The sequence below is a fragment of the Pithys albifrons genome, chromosome 10 (assembly GCF_047495875.1).
Source record: "Pithys albifrons albifrons isolate INPA30051 chromosome 10, PitAlb_v1, whole genome shotgun sequence".
Taxonomy (NCBI): domain Eukaryota; kingdom Metazoa; phylum Chordata; class Aves; order Passeriformes; family Thamnophilidae; genus Pithys; species Pithys albifrons.
The window spans coordinates 27,616,053-27,637,124 of NC_092467.1; the positions used below are offsets into that span (position 1 = coordinate 27,616,053).

The window sequence follows — 21,072 nt, forward strand, 5'->3', positions numbered from 1 at the left end:
TTTCTCCGTGGTTTTCTTAAAAGAGTGTGTGGAGGAGAGCCAGGAGGATCTGCTGTTGGTGATAGATGGTCTGAAAGTTAATCCAGTGTCCTGTACAGCGAGTGCTGAAAAGGTTCTGCCTCTGTGTGTTTTGTGCAGTAAGCAGTCTGGTCATGGCAGTGGTCCTGGATTTATCGTGGCTGAGACTGTGTCCTGAGCAGCAGGATGGACGAGATCCATGTACTCTCCCTATGGATTGATCATGCTGGGCCAGAGGTTTGCAATGTCTGTAGATGGGGGAAAAATCCAGCTTTTTCCATCTGCTGAGCCCTGGTAGAAGGAGCTGTAAAGGGATCATTAGAGGAGTGGAAGCTTCAAAAATGTAATTTATTTATGAGCATGGACAAGTCAGTTCTAGTTTTGAGCCGTAGGTTGGTTGGTTTCTATGTCTGCCCTGGTGCTGGAAAGCCTCTCTGTTCTGCTGCAGGTTCAGATACAAGTCATGATGTGATAACCTTTATTAATGGGCCTACTGTATATTGAGATTAGTATTTAGCTAATACAGTGACCTCTTTTTGCTGCCAGTATGGAAGATCACAGGAATTCTGCTGCAATACAAGGATTAATTCACTGGTCTGCAGCTTAATTGTTTCTTTTTTAGTTTAAATAATCGTGGGAAAAAACCTTCAACATGGGATTTTTGTATCCTGTGAATTACTCGGGAGCAGCTCAGCACCCCAGTTCTCCAGTAAGATTTAAAGAAAAACCCACAGAAAACAAACAGAAAACAAACCCAAGAAACCTCACACACATAGAAATATGTTAACCACTGTCACTTGGAACACACCTTTGGAAAGGTAAAGCATTAATACATCTCAAATATGGACAGTTTAATGACACAGGTAACTATATATTTTATATTTGTAGTAACTGGTATAAGATGCATCAACCTGATTAATATGCTTGGCAGAACTGGGCAAAGGGGCTGTTCTTGATAAGCAGAACCAAAGAAACTAATAAGCATTAAAATTGATTCTAAATGACTAATTCACTAATTGAAATTAGTGTTAAAGTGTAAGCTGTGCTGTGCAGAAAGAGCAGGGTGTTTGTGTGTGTACACAATGAGAAAAAAAGTACAGTTTTCACATTGCAAAATGTATTTGGCCTAATCCAGCCCCTGGGCAGGGTTCACAGGGCCCCTGCCCCTCCATCCTCTCTGCTTTCCATGCATCAGACACGTCCTCAGCACCTACTTCAGCTTCTCAATTCCAGTATGGATCACTAGTGGGTAGGACCCCATAAATTAGAAGTTCTTTCTAGTGAGCTTTTGAGACTATTACAGATGGCAAATTCAGCTTTTTAATACTTGCTGCAGTCCCTGCAGAAAAGTTATTCACCTGCTATTCTAAGTAGCATTTAATTACTTTAACTTCTTCCTGCAGACTTCCTCTGTGTATCTGAAAGCACTTTGGGTGGCCACTTTCCCTCATGTCTGGTTGTAATTTGTGCAGGGTAATGGTATTGTTACCAGAGTACCTGTGGCAATTGATCATGCTTTGCTATTTTAAAAGAACAATGAGTAGGGATTGACTTGCAGTATCTGGGGAAATGTGTATTTTTAGGAAAAAACTAGACACATTTTAAACTTTTACTTTCACCTTGCATGTAATGGAAGTTTTGCCCACTGCTTGGTCAGGCCACCTCATCAGTTGGGCTTGGAGCAAGTTTCTGTATTAAAAAGTCATTCTTACCTATCTGTCATGAACACATACACTGTCACTTCTTTCCTGATGGTTTTGTTTACTTGGCATAACTAATGTTTATACACTGAAGTAAACAATGCACTATGTTTATCTTGGTATTAATAGTGTTTTCTTTAGGGAGTGTAGAAAAATCTACATATTTGGAAGACGTGTCATCTCAAACCTGGTCAGGTTGAGCTGCAGATTCCAAAGAATGAAAGCAATGGAAACATAAGGGGGAGAAGGGGAACATGGAAACAAAGCATTTGAGCTGGAGGGTACATTTCAGTGTAACCTAAAAATATTTCCTCTGAACTTCTGAACAAATAAGTCTGATAGGAATCTCAGCTCTCAGATTCATAATAGGTGCTAACTCACTTAAGCTTTCCTTGCTTTTGGCAGGCTTCCTGTTTCTTTTAAATACCTTTCATTTGAGCGAGGAACTAGAAACAATTGTCAATAACTATTCTAAATCCGTATACAGACCAGTTTGTTTACAGTCTATTTAATGCCTGTGGAATTTTCTCGTCTTTCTTTACCTGGAGTTCACTGACTCTCTGCTCCTGTGGTTTTTAAACCCTCTTAGAGCACAGCAAGGAACTCTTTCAAACTAGTGAAGTGAAGGTGGTGTGTCTGTACTGGGGGTAGGGGGGGAGAAAAACAGTATCAGGGTAAAAAAAAAGTGATGATATGCCTTAGTCTGTTTTGATCTGTTCTTCATCTTCCTTCTCCAGCTCCTTTTCTCTTCTGTCCTGTAATCCTCCTTTAATCATCAATTGCTTTCTTAATTATCACTGTCTGCAACTGAGAATCCTAATACTCTTTTATATACATAAGACATCCTGACAGGTGTTCTTAATTAAAATTATGTGCTGGTCTATTGCGTAAGTATGAAAATATTCATGTTTGTGTTGTTAACATATAATTTAAGTTCTATTTGGTTTTAGAGTAGGATTGTCTTGAGTTTAAAAATACTTATCGTTTACTTCAGATTATTCTTTGTGCTTCATTATTCACATTGGTGACCAGTTAGAGATTACTATGTCCACACTGAAGTAGAATTACTGGATAACCTATTACAGGTTGAATGGCTTCTTGCAAATATGAAAATTATAAAAGGACTTGAATTAAGGGAGGTCTGTCTGTGCAAACTCTTTTTCTATGCATGGCCCTAAAGCTGGACAAGGGACAGAGCTGCAACCACAGAAGAATAAACAGGATAGTAAGACAATAAATTATGTCCTTGGCAACTTAATAAAGTATGGTTTGATTTCCATATTTAGTGTGGACTTGAGATCTGTTTGTTTATGGCTTTTTGTATATAAGACTTCATGTAACTTAATGGTATCTTTTGGATCCTTTTGTAGCCCGAGATGCAGATGAGAGGGAGAAGTGGATCCACGCTCTAGAGGACACCATTCTCCGCCATACCCTCCAGCTTCAGGCAAGTTTCACCTTCACTTTTGATTTGTTTTACTTCCTTTTTTCAAAGCAATGAAATACAATGGCACGACTGCTAATAGCAAAGAAATCCTGTATAATATCTGCATGTTCTGTAGCCTATACAACCAGATATAGTAAAACATCAATGGGAGTATCTGAGATTAGCATCGAGTCTGTTACTATTTTCTTGTCTTACCATCATGAAAAGTTAGCATAAAACTTCCCTTTATTAACTCATATCTACAGTTTGCATTACCTCCTATTTACTTATAATTTATATTTATAGTAAAGTTCCAGACTTACTGTCATACATGTAGTTTGGTTTTTTTGTTTAAAACTAGGAGTTAGTCCTTTTTGGGTCAAGCCTGTTGTGTGCTTGTACGCCACTTAATTTTGAAATGAAAATGAGACAGCATCACTGAACCTCTGGATGACAGAAATAGGAAATAGCTTGTGTTTGAATCCAGTGTGTAAGCTGGATATCAGTACTTTTCTGGTCCTAAGGACAGATGGTTGCAATGAGGATGGTTCTTAGCACTGGTCATCTAGTCCCAGGAAGGAGTTGGACTAGTGATCCTTGTTGGGTCACTTCCAGCTCAGGATATTTTACGATTCTATGATCTAAGATCGGTTTCTGGAAATGTTCTAGACCTGGACATACCTATAGGACTTGCTAAACATTTATTTTTGCCCCGGAGAGAAACCCAAACTCTCATGAAAGAGATTTTCTCATACTCAGTTTGTCCCACAAAGGTGTTTGATGACAGTGTAGAAGTCTTAAAGCAGGTGTTCCCTATTTGTGTTGAATAAAGGCTTGGTGTGCTTTTGGAATATGGCAAGAGAGTTGGGTCTCTTAAGAACTGACCCTGTGTGAAGGAGCACACAGTAAAACCCTTAATATCACATAACGAGAAGCTTATAAAGACTGATTTAGATGACATTTGCCCAATGTAAAGAGTTGGAACAAACCTGAATTTGTCCCATCCAAGTTTAGGCACTTCTGCTATCCCAGTCAATTTGCTGGCTAAGGAGTGGCCATCAACCTTTTTTGACTTATTAAAGACCACTGCAAATTTTCTAGTGGATAGCAGATCCCTGGATAAAAATTCCTGTTTGACAATCAGCTTTGTATCCTTAGTAACATGCCATGGGTATTTTAGAAGTAATCTCTCCATCTGGACACAGTAGCTGACCAGGGCCTGAAGAACCCTGGTCTGCAGTGGGTGTGAGGGGACAGAGCTTATGTGGGGAACAACATGTGGAGAGAGAAGAGCTGAGCCCCTTCCCAAGGGATGCCTCTTTCCCCATCCTCAGCTTAGAAAGTGAGTATGTTATTATGAGTGTCCTGTTTAGGGTCTGAAATGAACTAAAAAGAATGTAGGCATTTTCTCCACCTGGAAGATTTTTTTTATGGCTTGTAGATAGAGTACAGGAATGAAATACCAGAATATACATAGGTTTTATCAAAATGTACACATCATGAGTGTGGTTTTATTGGCAAAAAGAGATTTCATAGTTGCAACTAATGATGGAACTGCTTCCCATTACATAACTGTTGACACTCCTGGAGTTGTTCAAATGAGTAAGGCATAATTAGATAAAAAGGCCTAAGGTAGTAATTTATCTAGTAATGTTTGAGGGAATAATTAGAAATTCAGACCTGCTCACTAAGAAATATATCCTTCTCCCTGGTAAATATGTTTACCATTGAACGTGATACTTTGTGGGTCCCTGTGTGTGTTCACCACTCATTTTCACGAACCTTCTTCATCGGGCACGTAATATTTTTGTTTCCGAGTCCCTTGTTTGGACAGTGTTCAGTGACACCCCCGCTCGGGAACTTCCAGGGTTTGCCGTCTCACAGCTGCCTGAGCGTTTAAGAACGAAACACAACCACACTTCCTTGCCAAACCTTGCTGCTTTTTGGTTTAGGACGAGTGGTCCCCGGTGCCGTTCAGCGCCACCGGGGCGAGCGCGGGCACAGACCCCGCCCGGCCGCGCTGGCCCCGCCGGGCTGTACCAGCGGCCGCTGCCCCTCCTCCTGCTCTCCGGGGCCGCCCCTCGCCAATCCCTGCCCTCCTTGTCCGTGACGCCGTGGCCGGGGGGGTCCTGCCCTTCCATCCCATCCCTTCCCTTCGCCTCCCGCCCCTTCCCGCCCCGCTGGAGGCGGCGCACCGGGGCCCGGCGGGCGGGCGGCCCGGCTCCTGCGCTCGGCGGCGGCGCTGCGAGGGATGGCCGGTGTGAGTACGGGCGGGGGGCGGTGCGGGGATGGGGAGCCCCCCGGAGCAGCCCCTGCGCAGGGCAACCCCCACGGCGCCTCCGGGCCGGGGCCGAGCGCCGGGCCCTGCCCGGAGCCCCGGGGTGGGCTCTGCTCCCGGCCGGCCCTGTCCTGCTCTGCCCGGAGCCCCGGGGTGGGCTCTGCTCCCGGCCGGCCCTGTCCTGCTCTGCCCGGAGCCCCGGGGTGCGCTCTGCTCCCGGCCGGCCCTGTCCTGCCCTGTCCGGAGCCCCGGGGTGGGCTCTGCTCCCGGCCGGCCCTGTCCTGCTCTGCCCGGAGCGCCGGGGTGCGCTCTGCTCCCGGCCGGCCCTGTCCTGCCCTGCCCGGAGCCCCGGGGTGGGCTCTGCTCCCGGCCGGCCCTGTCCTGCCCCTGCCCGGAGCCCCGGGGTGGGCTCTGCTCCCGGCCGGCCCTGTCCTGCCCCTGCCCGGAGCCCCGGGGTGCGCTCTGCTCCCGGCCGGCCCTGTCCTGCCCTGCCCGGAGCCTCGGGGTGGGCTCTGCTCCCGGCCTTTCCCTGCCCCGAGCCCCGGGCCGGGCTCCCGCAGGGATGCTTCCCGACGGATACAGGCTGTGCACAAACACGCCGTGCCCTCCGTAGCCTTCAAACAAAACGGCTCCCCGTGCACTCGCGGCGCTTTCGCTTTCCTTTTCCCTTGGGCAAAAAAGTCAAACGGCTTCTTTGGGGGATTATTGGCTCAGCGGGATGGAGGGGGTTGAGAGCCGCGGCAGAGATTATTTTCTGTAAGGGCATTTTCTTACGTTCTTAGTTTCTGTCGCAAACAGAAGACACGTGATTGTCTGCCATACAAAACCTTTATGCATCTGGTTTTGTTCAAATGTATCGTTCCTGAGGTTTTGGGGCGTTTTTTCGTATTTTCATGTTGCTTTCAGTCTGCCTGTTCTGGATGGGAGTGTTCAAGTTTGGAAAGTGAGCCTCAAAGTTTACTTCACACATCTACACATCTGAGATGTGAGAAACTGCGCTGAAACCCAGGTGGTTTGCGTGGTGTGTGAACCAAATCAGGAAGGATTACGAGTTAATGCGAGGTGGAAAGGTGAAGTGGTGTCTGCGTGTTCTCTAGTCTGATTAGTCTTGCTGATTTTATTTTTGTCTAAATGTTCTACTGTGTTGTCCTTCAGTCTTTATAATGGAAATGCTTTTGAAGCATTAATAAAATACACTTCTTTTGTATCCCCTTTCTCCCCTGCCCTTCTAAGCCTAAACTTGTAAGAATGTGCTACAGGCAAGGAACTGAGTCATAAATACACAAAATGAATAAAGGGAACCAAGCTGTCCAGCGGGCTATTAGTAATGTTGTATCCAAAGGGAACAACAATAGGGAGGAAACATTTCAGATACGCTTGTAGCCTAATTTGGCTGAATTTTGAAACTGAAGGCGGTTGTTCTGCTTGCTTTGTTTTTACATACAGTTACATTGAAGCTACTGTGAAAAACACACGTAGTTGTTCTAGTATTAGCTTTGGCTATTGAAAAGTCCTTGACTGCCTGCTGCAGTACTACTGGAGGTACCATCCTGAACCCACCAGTGTTCTCCCCAGATCTGGCTGCTGTTGTGGCATTATCAGGGCAGCGGTTTTGCGATGACAGGCACATCAGTTGCCTCATGGTCACAGGAGACAAGGGGGAGGATGTTCATGGGGTCAAGGTATATTGTGGCTTAGTCTTGTTTGTCTGAGCAGAGGTGTGGGGTGATAAGTTATCTCAAATTTTCTTTAGTTCCTCAGCAGCATCTTATGTCAGCCAGCAATCCCATTCAGACAGGACATGCCTCTAAGGTGTCCTGTTCAGTGTAAACACCCTCTGTCCTCACTGTCTTTCAAGTGCCACCCTATTGCTACAAGTACTTCTTGGTTCTGGAATTCTCCCTTGAAGATAACTCTTGTCTTACAGGGCCACAGTAACACAGTGACTTTCTTATTTGATTTGCCCTAAGCTATTTCAGCCTTTAGGTGAACTCTGTTGAGAAAAAGGAACTGAAATTAATGTCAGTACAAAGGTTGGGGCATTTCTTACCATCATAAAAGGGAAAGGAATTAAATAAAAATTAATTGCTCTGTAGTTCGATACCTCCATAATTGAAACAAGCAGTTTACGTCCTCAGTAGCAAATAATAGGGTAAGAAAACTGGATTCTGAGAAGTGGGTGTGTGATGGTGGCTGTGAAGAGGGACACAGTGGCTTAAACACTGAGTTGCACCAGGGCTTCCCAACACATGGAGTTGGCACTGCTGCTTGGAACAGTCCTGTCTCACTTCTCCTGGCATCAGGGAAGGGGCAGAGTGGCAAGAACACCTGAATTTGGAACTGGATTCAATAATGGCACAAATTAAAACTACTTTTCCTGCTGTGCTCCCTTTCCAAGTTTAATTTTAACCCCGATTAGTTTCCACATTGAGTTACTTGTGTGGCAAGGTAAATGTTTATGCTGACTCAAAAGAAAGAGCGGAGTAAAGGTGAGTGTAAACAACAGGGCAACTGATTTGTTTCTCCTTCATTTATGCTGGTGTAAAATGTTTGCGAAACTGTGTTGATAGTAGAGGTTCATTTAGTATTACATTAACCAGGATTTATGTGACCTTTCTAAAGCTGCAAACAAGAATGAAAGGTAAAGCTGTCTTATGCCTTAAGTGTCTTACTCTTTTAAGTATATTATATTGTTAACTCCCTGACTTTTCAGTGCTGCTTCTAGTGTTAGTCAAGAATACTTGCATAAAACTAAGAACAGGTTCTTTTAGATTAAAAATATATCCGGTATAGATGCGTTTCAGGTGCTGGTGGAAGGGCAGAGTGTTGGCAGGCATGCTGCTATTTTCAGATCTTGCTAACGACTATTGACAGTGGATAAGCACCTTAGAACACGTGCATTGTCTGTGTTGATTATGAATCAATGAACAGATACAGGTAAAGGAAAGGTGCTCTAGGATATATTCGGTATTTATGAGGTTTCAGAGTTGTAACCTATGCTTTAAACACAGTTTTACATCAGTGTGTAGGTACTTCTGTTTTTTGAACTTTGTTTTTCTTGAAGACCTGAAAATAGCTGTAGTTACACAGTCTTTGCTAAACGTGTGTTGTGTTTTGCAAAGCAGAAGTTTTTCCATAAGAATTGCAATATCCTGACTGCTTGGAAGGCTCAAATGCTTTCCAGACCCCATATATTTGCTATTAAACTTAAGTTGAGACATTTACATTCTAAGCTTTAAATATTGCTTACAAATCCAGCAGAGCCAAAAAATAGGGTTGGTTTTGCCATGAAAGTGCTCATTTTCTAGTGGTTTATGAGTTGATTTGTCATTTTTTTTATCCTTGGTCCTTAAAGGCAGTGTCCTACTTGACAAAATCAGAGATGCTGTAGACAGGGGATGTGTTTTTATGAGATATTGTGGATGGAAGGAAAACATTCTTATGCACTTCTTTAACTCACAGAAGACTTTTTTGTTGGACTTGGAATCCTAATTAGATGAAGAATGTAGCAGAAGTGTCTTCAGAAAGATAAGAAAGTCTGCTCTGTACAGCTTTCTCTCTTCCTCCCCCAGCAAAACTATTATTGTAATGCTTTTATTGGAGAAATGTATTTGAATTTTTCTGGTATACTTCTTCTAAGGATGATGCAATCTTTTCATCCCATCTGAGTTTGAAAGAACTGGTTTAAATTAGGCTGAATTACTTGTCAGCATGGACAAGTTTTGAATACAAATGCATTATGGTATGTGTGACTTCTCATTCAGAGGACAGTGAAACAACACGTAGACTCCCTTAATGGTGGCAGTTCTCTAGTGAAAATAAGGCTCATAATGTGTATTTTCAGTTGGTTTATTTTTTGTTGTTGCCCTCTTGGTTACCCTCTCCGAAAGGAAGGGTTGTGTTTGAAGGGAATAATTTTGCAGGACTGTTTCCATGAGTTGTTTTACTCAGGCCCAGACCAGCATGTAAACCCTTTCCTGGGATAACCATCCTGTCCGCTTGCCCAGCATTCCCAGGAATCACTGAGAATCCAGTGGGAGGCCTCTGCCTGGGGTCTGACCCAAAGAGCTGCTGGGCCCCACTTCCTCTTGCTGCCTACAAACATGGGACTCAGGTGTGCCCTTAGTCTGGTCTTTAAGCTGTCTGTCCTCCTGAAGGGGAGGGACATTCCAGAAGTTGCAGGAGGGATGAGGGAGAGAACGCTATGGCTTGTTACTCTGTGTTCACCAGTCATTATCAGAATGGGTTTCTTTATGGGGAGGAGTCAGAACACCAAACACCTTGGGTTGGGAGGTGTGGGCAGACAAGAAGGTTTTAAAATTACTCGATTTTGCCTCTGTTTCTTCTGGTAATTGTTAATTCTTTAAAACTTACATGAACACAGTTATTATTGGAGGGAAGTAAATTGTACTTACCAAGAGATACAGTTATTCAGTGGAAAAATCAAGTTATATTACTTGAGGTAGATACTGACAGTAGGATAGAATGAGTGTATTTCTGAAGATCTAAAGTAGTCTGGGTTCCTATTCTTTTCCATGATTTGAAGATACTTATTTTAGAATGACATTATGACTTCATCTGGAGAAGACCTCTGGCAATCACCTGTTCCAAGCCACTTCTCCTGGTGAGACAAACTTGTACTTTAGATCACGTTGTCAAGGGTCAAATCCAGTTGAGTTTTGAATTGTGCCCTCCAAGGTGGAAGTTCAACAATCTCTGCAGGCACCTGTTTTGTCAGTTCATAAATAGGTGAGCAGCATATAATGTAAGTTTCTCATGAGAATTTGGTTGCTAGTTCAATGTGCAGATTCCTGGTTTCAATGTTTAACAAGCTGTTAAATGCCATTCTATTGACTCTGCTCTCCTATTTCTTTCGAAGCCTCATTTCCTTGGTGGTAGGGAAGGAGAGAAAGGGTCCCCTTTTTACCTCTACTGTGTCTTTGGGTGACCAGATAGTAGATAAATAAGGATTTGTTATGCAAATCAGCACTTTGTATATCTGCTCTTTCTAAATTACTTCTGGGTTTGAAATACTGATTGATTTTGTTTGCTGATTATGGAGGGCTTTTTCTGTGCAATTGGTAATTTTTTATCTTTCCAGTTATCTTCTGGTTTCCAATTTTAAAACTATGTGACAACTTAAAATTATTAACCTAATCTCATATAACATAGACCAATAAATTTGCTAGATAGGTTTCATCTAAACAAACCAAGAGCAAACTAGTGAAGTGCTACAGCTTTAACTACCTTTGCTTCTTTACAAAATTATTTTCATGTTTCATATCTGTGCTATGTTAGCTTCACATTGTACCTGGTTTTATGGCTTTCTCTTCAGGTTGAGTGAAGTTTTAACTCTCTAGTAGAACTTTTTAGGTTGCAGTTTTCTCTCTGTGCTTGATGTGGATGTCTGCTCAGTTGTAACACTGAGTGTTTTCATCAGCTCTTCCCATATTGCTAAGAGCCTGAAATTTAAGAGTGGCATTTTATCTTTAAGCCACCACTAAAAATACCAGATAGTTACATATCAGTAGTCACAGAGTGATGACTGAAATAAAAATCAGCATTTTGATGCAGCCCATAGATACCATGCACCATAAACTGTATTTCTGTGTATAGTATCTTCAGCAGAATTTTTCTGGGTAGTTTTGGTATGGAAAACATGAGCTCCAGAATTTTTAACTGAGTTTGCAAGACCGTTTGGTGAACTGATGGGGTTGTCTGTACAGACAATTCCATTTTCAACAAGAAAATAGAACACTAATTTCATATGGTTTCAGATCTAGTTTCAGTGTAATTTAAACTTGACTAGTTTGAGGGAGTGTCAAAAGTTCCTTTGTTGAGAGGACTTTCCCTCTGCCTCTAGTGGGGGTGTTGTGTTGGTAACTTGTTACACTGAGTGCTTTTTGTCTTTTCTTAATTTCTAGTCATAATTAAAATAATTGCTTTCTTCTGTTTTCCTCCCTCCTCCTTGTTTCAAAACACTATTTCTAAATTTGCCCTGTTTGGACTGTCTAATACAGGGTGAAGTATATTTTCTTTATGCTGGTTTAGAAACTAAATGAATAGATTTATTCAGGTAGAGTTGTCAGGACTTGGGTATTAGTTTGCAGCACAGTTTAAGATATGGCAAATGAGCAAAGAGTATTTTCCCCAGGCAGTGGGTGGGTTTGTGTTTTAGGCTGTGTGTGACACTGTGCACGCAGCTGGACAGAGGTAAGAGCAGGTCATTCCTGTACTGCACACAAGTGTTCACACCTCTGAAGAGCCATAAACAAAGCTCCCAATAAGATGGCTCAGTATCATACAAAAATAAAACAATCTGTCCTCACAGAGCAAACAATGCCAAAGAAAACGTGGTAATATGGAATTTCCAAACTATGGATTGCCCATCTTCCCCACATGGAATGTTTTTTCCCCGCTGGCTGATCTTTATACGTTCAGACTCTTGATATTCTCATATCAAAACAGCCCAGTTCATGTTTTGTGAGAGTTTGAAGGGAAGCTGCTGTGTTTGAGATCAGTGTGAGTACATGTGCATGGATTTAGGCTAATGGGAGAGTTGTCACTGCTGTGCTCTATTATAACTGATGTTTGTTTCTTTACCCTTCATGGATATTTTCCTCCTATATATATTTGTTGTGCAGTTTTTTCAAGCTGGGTGTGCTTTAGTATTTGTTTTGCAGTTCCATTTGCATTAAAGGTATTCTATAAATAAACCTTCAGTGTATTTACATAGCATATGTGCATGAAAGCAGAAATAATTCATTTCAAGAATCTTCTCTTTCCTCTCATTAAAGATGTGGTAGCTCAGTGAGAATTTCTTTAGGTCTTTACATATGTGGTGTATCAGTTTAAAGGTAAGGATTAGGTTCTGTGCAGAGTGGGCTCTGAGTTTAGTATTTTGAGAAAGAAATTTCCAAGCAGGAAAATACAAAAGTAATCATCATTGTGGCACTCACTGATACTTGTCCTTGATAGAATATGTGCCACAAGCTCCCAGAATTCAAATACATTGACAAGGATGAAAATCACCAGGGCTGTAAAGGAACTGGGGCAACCAGGACTAACTATTTTGGACTTTTCAGCTCAAAGATGGGTCCCTATTTAAGAGGAGATTTAGCAGTTCTTAGCCAGGACACTGTGAGCTGAGCAGGACTGTCTGAGGTGTGACAAGTGCGGTCATCCCACTGGGTATGGTTTGGGCTTCCCTGACTGAAATGTAGGGATATGGAATCACAAGGCAGTCTACAGAAAACTTAAACTCCCCTTTATATTTCGTAAAGAAACTTTAATCAGTGTAATTCAAGAGGATTTGTTCAATCATAAGTAATGAAATGCTCTGGTGTGTGATGATTATATCCCCATTGAAAATGTGGAGCAATTTACTGCAACTGCAAATAGAAGCCCAGTGTGTTCAGCTGTTGTGTGCCTGTGCCTGCACGTGGCAGGAGGAGTTTGCTGTCAGATGGCAGCCAAAACCATACTGGTGTTACGTTTGTTCTCCCCCTAAATGCTAATTGGATATTTCATTTTGATTTGTTTGTTTCTTTCTAGGGTGTGGATTCAGGGTTTGTTCCCAGCGTTCACGATTTTGACAAGAAGCTCACGGAGGCTGATGCTTATTTGCAGATCTTGATAGACCAGTTGAAGGTATGGTGGCTGAGTGGTGGATTTCCTGTGCTGGGGGGTCTGCTGGCCAGGCTGGTTTCAAGGTCAGGGGGAAAGGAAGCTCAGCAGGGAGAGTCCAGGCATGTTTTGTACTTGGCATATGTTCTGGTAAATGTGGGATGCAGAGAGATCAGCTGGCTGTGAACTGGAAAAAACACACCTTTTTTATATATGAAGTCTGATGATAATAGAATTTTATTTCCTATTTCTTTCTTAGTATGTTACATAAATTTTAACTACTTCTTAAATAAAGGTATTTTTACCATAGGTGTAAAAATTAAAAGTTATGAACTAAAGGCTGAAATAAGTTGGAAAATGGAGTTAAAAAATTAAAATAGCTTAAAGATATTAATGTAAAATGATTTACAGTGGCTGAAAGATTGTTTTATATACACCTTTATAGAAATGGCAAAGAGATGTTAAGTTTAATTGCAAAACATAGTTAAATGCTTGTGTTACTTGTAGCGTTCTGGAATTTAGAGAAAATGTTGTTAAGGGGTGTGTGACTACAGTTGCAAATAGTTTCAGACTTTGTTGCATAGTGGTAGATAATCCATGCCTTGTCCTTGACAGAAAACAGTCTGTAGGAATGTTGTACAAGCACAGTTCGTTCATACTTTGTATTTGGAGAATAGGTGGGAATGTGAGCAGTGACAAGGGCATATCTCTCACCTTATTGAGAAGCAGCTTTTGCTGCTGCTGAGGACACTTTTCCCCATGACTCAGCGGGTTAAAATTGCTGTTAGGATTGCTTCAGTTCTGCTGGGTTGGATTGTTTTTTTCCTGGTATAATGTGCAAATATTGCATGTGAGATATTCAGCAAAAATCCAGTCAGAGGGGAGGGCAGAGAGGGGGAAGAACATAGCAACAAAACTGAAGAGAGGCAAAAGAGAAGCAAACAAAACTCAAAGCCACCCTGCAGAGACTTGCTGAGGGGCTGCCTTGGGCTCCCCCTCTGGAGCCATGGAGCACGCTCCACTGATGGAAGGTATTTCAATCTTTACACCTCTAATTGTCATTTCAGGCCAGCTGGGGGGAGGGGTGTAGGATTTAATTAATAATGAAAGAAGAGTCAATTTGAGGATGGACAGAGACCATGATCAGTCTTTTTTTAGAACCAGAAATCAGCCCTCAAGGGAAAGGGAACACATGAGGAGGTTTGAGGCAGGCAGTTGAGTGAAGAACTGCAGCTCACTTCCTAAAATTACATCCTCTTCTGTGAGCAGGGGTGGGTGTGTTGAACTTTGGAGCATTACCCTTAATCTTTTCTCTTCCTTGAACAACTTCATGGTTATTTGTGTGTGCACCTCAGAGGCAACTCTTAACTGTGTGTTCCGTGCACAGGGAAGCTTCTCAGTGAGAATTTGTTTCACTTTCCTTAGCTGCATCTTAGATTCCACTTTTAAGAACATAAGCACAAATTAATGCTGGGAAATCACTATATATCTTCCCAAAAGTACTTACAGATCTTGTGAGATTGGAATCATGTACCTGAATAACAGGGTACCTGGAAGGTTGGTGAGAGCTGAGGTTGTTTTGATAGATGTTTTGGTCTTTGCTGAAATAGAAAAAAGGTGTTTTGATGAGTTCACTTTTATTATTTAACCTCACCTTTTTGTTCAAGCCATGGTAGAATCGTGCCAGGCTGAGCTGTGAGATTTTGTCTTTTACAGGATGGGATAATGGGAAAAAGTAGTTACAAAATCGTTAGATCGCAAATGCTCTTAGGAAATACTGGAACAAAACTGCTTTGAATCATAATTCCAGGGGTTTATGCTTTGAATACTTATTAAATGCTTTTGAGTTTGAAATTTCACTCTTTATGGAAAAATAACACTTTCAGTATTTTCACAAGTATCTCTTTCTTTCAGCTCTTCGATGAAAAACTCCAGAACTGCAAAGATGATGAACAGAGAAAAGCAAGTACATTTTGTCTTAAATATTGTTTGGTTTACTTGGTCAGATGGCCTTGTGCATCAATTTGCTATAGCCTATAGAAAGTAAAGTTGAAATTTGATGTAAAGAATCAGTTAAAACAGTTTGACTAAGTGATAACATTTGTGTTGCGAATGAGCTTGTAATTCCTTTAAGTGTTTGTAGGCCTGAATTCAAGCACTGTTTAAGAAAGGCTGGCACATACCTTTGATGGTGTGGGTTTAGCACTAAGTGTTGTGCTGGTTCCATATATTAATTTGTGTGGTGTGGAGGAGAGATTTAACAATTCCTTATGAAGGTTTTACTACTGAAGAGTTGCTTTTTTCAGCAAATGCAGTAATTTCAGTATCACCAAGTAGTGGTGTGTTTCATCCTAGTTCCCTCCCTCAGTGTCTCCTGTGAAAAACAAGCTGATGTTCTCATGGTGTTTGGTTCCAGCTTTGAAAACCATTTGATGCTTTCTGTGATTAGTTCACTTCTTTATAATGGTTGTGACCTCCCATGTGTTATCCATCTTGCCTGGTGTGTTCTGTGGTGTCTTAGGGAGCTCTTTCATGTGTACAGGTTTTTAAAATAACTTTGAAGTACTTCACTGCCTGTGTTTCTAATCTGTGGACAACTGACCACAAGAGTAAGAGATCTAAAGAATTTATGTTTTTCCTTCAGTGTATCTTACTGGAAAGACTTGGCCTTCAATTTTGACCTCCCTGCAGATGGTACTCTGCAGATCAGGCAGTACTTTCTTTTTCCCTGTGACAGTGCTCCTGATCCCTGGAGACTTTCTGCATATTGTGCTGACTTCTTTCTTTGTCTCAGCAAGGTGTCTGTGGGACAGACAGACTGACTTGTTAGGGAAAGCAGGAGGCTCATTTGGGAGAGGTCAGCTTCCTTTGGTTTTAAATCTTGATGAGGGTTGCTATTACTATAGATTCCATTTATTCTCTATTAAAAATGAAAAAGACCTGGCAAAGCACTTTCCTGATCAAGTCTCTTCCTGTACTAAAGCAGCTGAGAGGTTTTTGGAAATGGTATTTAGCAGTTCTGTTTGTTTGTGGGAGTCTGGTTCAGCCATCAGATTATAAACAGAGTGTAACCTGCAGGATACTTCCATCCAACCCATAGTTCTTTTCTCTGAGGAAACAAAATTTGTGTGTTTGAACATTAAGTGCTTCCCAAGTAGCTGAGCACTGTCCTGCAACTCTTCCTGGCCAGGAATTTCAAACCTGAGCTATTGTTTTTGCAGGCACACAGAGCACTGGATGGGCTGGTGTTTAATTACAGATGATTTGGCCTTTTAAAGATGATGGTATAGGGTATAGGTGTGCTGAGATGCCTCCAGATCTCTTGGATACCTTCCCTCTGGGGCATGTTAATATCTTGAACTTGAAAGGAAGTGCAGATGTAGACTTGATGAATTTTGAAGACTGAGAAATACAGGGATTATCACAAATTCCCAAGGCTGTATCACTGCTCCTGGCAGCAGAACCAGCAGGGTATGGTGGGATCAGACACAACTGCAGAGCTGCCAGTTCTGCTCAGCCTGCAGGGGGGGTGCAGTGTGTGTGGGGAGCAAAGGAGGGGATCTGGTGTTCCAGGGTGGAGTCAAGCCAGGACTCTGCTTTCTGTCAGTGTTAGCAACGCTCTTCTGGGAGCTCAGGTGAGCCTTTGTGCCCAGTGTTGTGATCTTCACATACTGGGGAGAATAAAACTTTAAAGCACCCAAAAGCACGGGAACAGCAAAGAGGTGTACATTTGCAGGCTGGAATGAAGCTGACATTACCTAACAGGATTTGGGAGGGAAGTGTGGCCTGCTTAAGCTGTTTGGTTCAGAACAAGTGCTTTTTGTGAAGTAAATCTGAGGCTGAGCACAGAGATTTAGGTTGCACCTTACAGATCTCAGCCATGAGTCAGCTGCCCTACGTGCCTGTGCTGCCTCTGTTCTGGATGAGCTGATCCCTCTGTAGTCACATGATTGTTGGATGAGGCAAAAATTATGTTCACTGAGATAAAATTAGCTTTCTCAGTGATTTCATAAAAAATCAGATGTCAAGGAGGTGCAACGAGCAGCAAGTAGATGGAGCAGTTTTGGCAGCAGCAGCAGCCTGCAGTTTGATTAGATTAACTGTGGCATGTGGCTGCATTCTGCAGATGTAAATCTGCAGGAAATTGATGTTTGATTTGAAAATATGTGTATTCATTGCCTAAAGCCTGGGGGTGTTGAAGAGAGGAAGTCGTGATAAATGTTAGTAGTAAATGGTACTGTTTGATTATTATCTTATTGGTAATGTTTTATCTTCAACATAACTTCTTTTATCTTCTTACAATTTTGTAGTGTCTAAATTATCAATACTACTCACTTTAAACAAGTTTAAACAAAAGAAGAAATTTTCGATTACCCTTTTGTCTGTACCTGTGTGTAAGAATAGCAATGTCTTAGTGTCTTGCTTGGAAAATTACAAATTGCATCATGTGGCCTGAGATCACTTCCATATTTTCAGCAGGGTGATGTCACTGAAGGGAGTGAGATCCCAGTTTATTTGGTGTGTTAGTCTATGACATGTTGGGGAAAAATAGGTAAAGAATGATCAAAACTGCTGCAGTTTGCTATGAAGCTTTGAGACTGATTGATTTCCTTCAGCTGCATCATCTGAGATCTGTGTGTTTGGGTACATTGCCTATTCTGTTTTGGTGCTAAAAAGCTCAAAACTTCACTGCTGTCATATTTTAAATGTTTTTTTCCAGTACGTGTTCATAAAGTTTGTACTGGAAGTATAGCAGAGACATGAAAAACAAAAGCAAAGGGATTTTTAGCTGTTGGCATAATCTCTGCTGGCAGCAGGAGTAAATATAACTTTGTGTGTGGCATCCCTGATATGCAATCTCCTGGATCAGCATGGTCCAGTCTTCCCCGTGGGAGGGTCTGAGACTGGTGCTGTTTGGCCACCTCTTGCCAATTAATCTTGGTGAAAATGTACAGCATCCTTGGAGTAGAACAGAGCATAACTGAGAAATTCCCCCCAGGCATTGACTGGGAGGTTGTCACTGCATTTGTTTTCTTTTTAATCCACAAATTGGGACTGAATTCCTGCAGACTTTCAGCTGCATGTTGCTCTCTTCTGGTTAGAGTTTGCCTTGCAATGCCCAGTGGGGGGAAAGGTTCCTTTACACACTTTGATAATTCGGGAATCAAGAAGTTTGTGACTCAAGTCACATGAGACACTTGTGTTAATCAAAACAAAGAGGTCCTGTAATTGCATTAGTCGAGGTTCAGTGCTGAGTCCAGTTCAATAATTTTGCCTTCTGCAGGCAAAGCCAGGGACATCAACAGGAAGCATCTGCTCCTGGAACAGGTCACACTGATCTGCAGAATGGCATGCAGATGCCTCCTCTGTGCCTGAAGTGCAGTCCCACACAGGAAATATTTATGAACCAGTGTTTCTAGATAAAATTAAGTAGGCAGATTTCCAGATACACTTTTGCTGGAGGCTTAGAAAGAGCAAGAACACGTGTGCACTGTTGTTTTCTGTGATGTGCTTTAAATTGTGCTTAACTGCATATGGTTATTGTACTTCAGTGCTGGTCATTTCATGCTCTAGTGTGGGAATGTGCCACCATGGAGTGCACTTTATAAGGATACAAACTGAATTTAGAATCTTCATGCTGCATTTCATTTTTGTTGATGTTGTGCAAAAACAAAGTGTAGGCTTTAATGGGTAAATGTGTATAATGTTACTGCTTAGAAATTCCTACCCTGGTCATCTTTAAGCTTTAGTTATCAGTTTGACTTCTTTCTTGCCTTGAAAATTGTGTCTATATATGGAAATAGTCTTTATTGACATGTTGGTTAGGGGCTTTTTCCCTTCCCCCAGTGCAAGATTAAAATATTGTGCTTATACAGTATTTAGGTCAAACCAGATGCTGGAAATTCTGCCTTTAACCATGCTGTTTTGATTTTTCTTTTGCAGAAAATTGAAGGCCTCAAAGAAACAACTAGTGTAAGTTTCTTTAATTTTTACATCTATTATATATTCTGAAATTTGCTTTATTTTCTTGGAGAAGTTTTCATAGCCTTTTTACAGCAAAGTGGAAGCTCATCCTAGGTCCAGCAGTGTGATGGCAGAGGCAGTGTGGTTCTGGTGCTGTGCTCAGATTTATGTCCAGCACTTTAGAATCATGGAATGGTTGAGGTTGGAAGGGGCCTCTGAAGGTCTTAGCCCAACCCTGTACACCATCAGCTGGAATGGATTGCCCAGGACCAAATCCACTGGGTTTGAGTAACTGCAAGGACAGAGGCTCTACAACCTCTGTGAACAACCTGTCCAGTGTTTGATCATCCCTAGAGATAAGGGAAAGGTGTTTTCTTCTGTTTAAGGTGATTTTCCTGTATTTCTCTCTGTGGCCGTTGCCTGTTGTCCCATCACTGGGCACTGCTGGGAAGAGTCTCCCTCTCTTCCCTTCTGCTGCCCTCCCAGTCAGTACTGATGCCATGGGTAGGGTCTCCCTGAGCCTTTCCCTGCCCAGACTCAGCCAGCCCAGCTCTCTGAGCCTCTGTGCCTGCAGAGCTGGGGGTGTGGAGCTGCCCTCCATCTCACCCTGGCAGCCTGGGCTCTCTGTGGCCTCTGGGAACCCCAGTTTCCTGCTGCTCTGCTTTATATCTGGAATAAAAAAGGGGAAGTGAAAGTAGGGGTTCTACAGAAGTGAGTGTCCCTTTAGCTCTCACCCAGCCTTTCAGATAATGTTATGTATAACTAATGACTAAATATTAAGGGATAGTAATACAAGGGGTTTTTTCTGTTCTTTTTGTTTTCCTAGAGCATGGTAGAATCAATAAAACACTGCATTGTGTTACTACAGATTGCTAAAGTAAGTACACTGTGAACTCCTTTGAATTTTAACTATGTAGTATTACTCTGAAAACAATTGAAATCTAAAAGTGCCTTCTATATGATCCAAGAGATATATCTATATATCAAAAACCCCAGTATAAGTTGATTTATGGTAGTATTTTAATGTAGTTTCTGAAATTCTTAGTTCATGGCAGACAGTCCTCTTAATAATTTTAACAGTTGTGTTGGTGACACAAGTTTTCTGTCAGAGAAACTTCCTTTTGCAGAGTTTGCTGTTAAACTGAAGAACTTACACTAAGTAAGGGTGACTGAACAGAGACTTAACTCTTCTTTCTGCCTCTTTTAAGAATGTGGCTAAGAAGTGAAAAGGGGGAAAACATGATGTAAATAATCTAAACTGGTTTGGCAAGATTTGTCATAGGTCTGAAGTTCATGGTGGTGGTGGAACTTTTGAAGTAAGAATTGTATTGTTTGAGAATGCAGTGTGGGTAATGCAGTTCTGCTTTTCACCTAAATGTTTTTTTTTGTTGTTTTTAAAATTTAGTGAGGTTCAGATTTGCTTTTTTTGTCAAGTTCTGCCCGAGCAGGTTTAACATACTGTATTTAGGATATGTTAATTATCAGCTACTGATTTGTATCTCGTGACCAAAGTGAAGGGAGATGGTATTTTGCAAAGAAATTAGTTTATGATATTTTCAGGATTCAGGCTGATTTAATCAAAACACATCCTGATTTACCCAGAGATAGGCATGGGCACTTCATGTAGTTCAGATCAACTTCTTTTGTAGCTTTCAAATGCAGTACTGCTGTTTGTCTTTGTTCAAGGTGCCAGATACATTGTGCAAAATCCTGAACACAGTGAAAATTGCAGTATTTAGGATCTTACAGGATCAGAAGTCACTCACTGAAAGGATCAGTGCATGTTTTGTGAAATTCAAAATTCATATTAGTAATTTAAAAATTCTGAAGAAAATATTTTGTTAAATAATGGGTTTGTACAAAACCAAAAATATTTTACAAGCAGTAGGTACATTGCAATAGCTTGTGCCACATGAATTTAGAGCAAGAACAGTTTATTTAACATGCAGTGGTACTGCTTAAATCCTTCACTGTAGTGGTAGCAAGACAAGCCTTGACAGTACTTAACAATTTAAGTACTGTTCTTTAGTCCTGGGTACATTTGGAAGTGTTTGAGCACA

General features: G+C 41.7%; 1 protein-coding gene across 4 annotated transcripts in view; it reads left to right on the forward strand.

Annotated features, from left to right (window-relative positions):
* The window catches only part of OSBPL9 (oxysterol binding protein like 9), a 59,212-nt gene that overhangs the window by 23,138 nt on the left and 15,002 nt on the right, over window positions 1-21,072 (forward strand). For 3 of the 4 annotated variants that reach the window (XR_011698662.1, XM_071565482.1, XM_071565483.1), the window contains exons 4-8: window positions 3,089-3,165; window positions 12,977-13,072; window positions 14,963-15,010; window positions 18,992-19,021; window positions 19,839-19,889. Coding sequence is in view for 3 of the 4 variants with exons in the window: in XM_071565482.1 (XP_071421583.1) it covers window positions 3,089-3,165; window positions 12,977-13,072; window positions 14,963-15,010; window positions 18,992-19,021; window positions 19,839-19,889 (302 nt within the window). In the remaining variant the exon portion in view is untranslated. Of the gene's footprint in view, window positions 1-3,088; window positions 3,166-5,268; window positions 5,405-12,976; window positions 13,073-14,962; window positions 15,011-18,991; window positions 19,022-19,838; window positions 19,890-21,072 lie in introns of those variants that run through there. The other variant, XM_071565484.1, reaches the window with a different exon arrangement.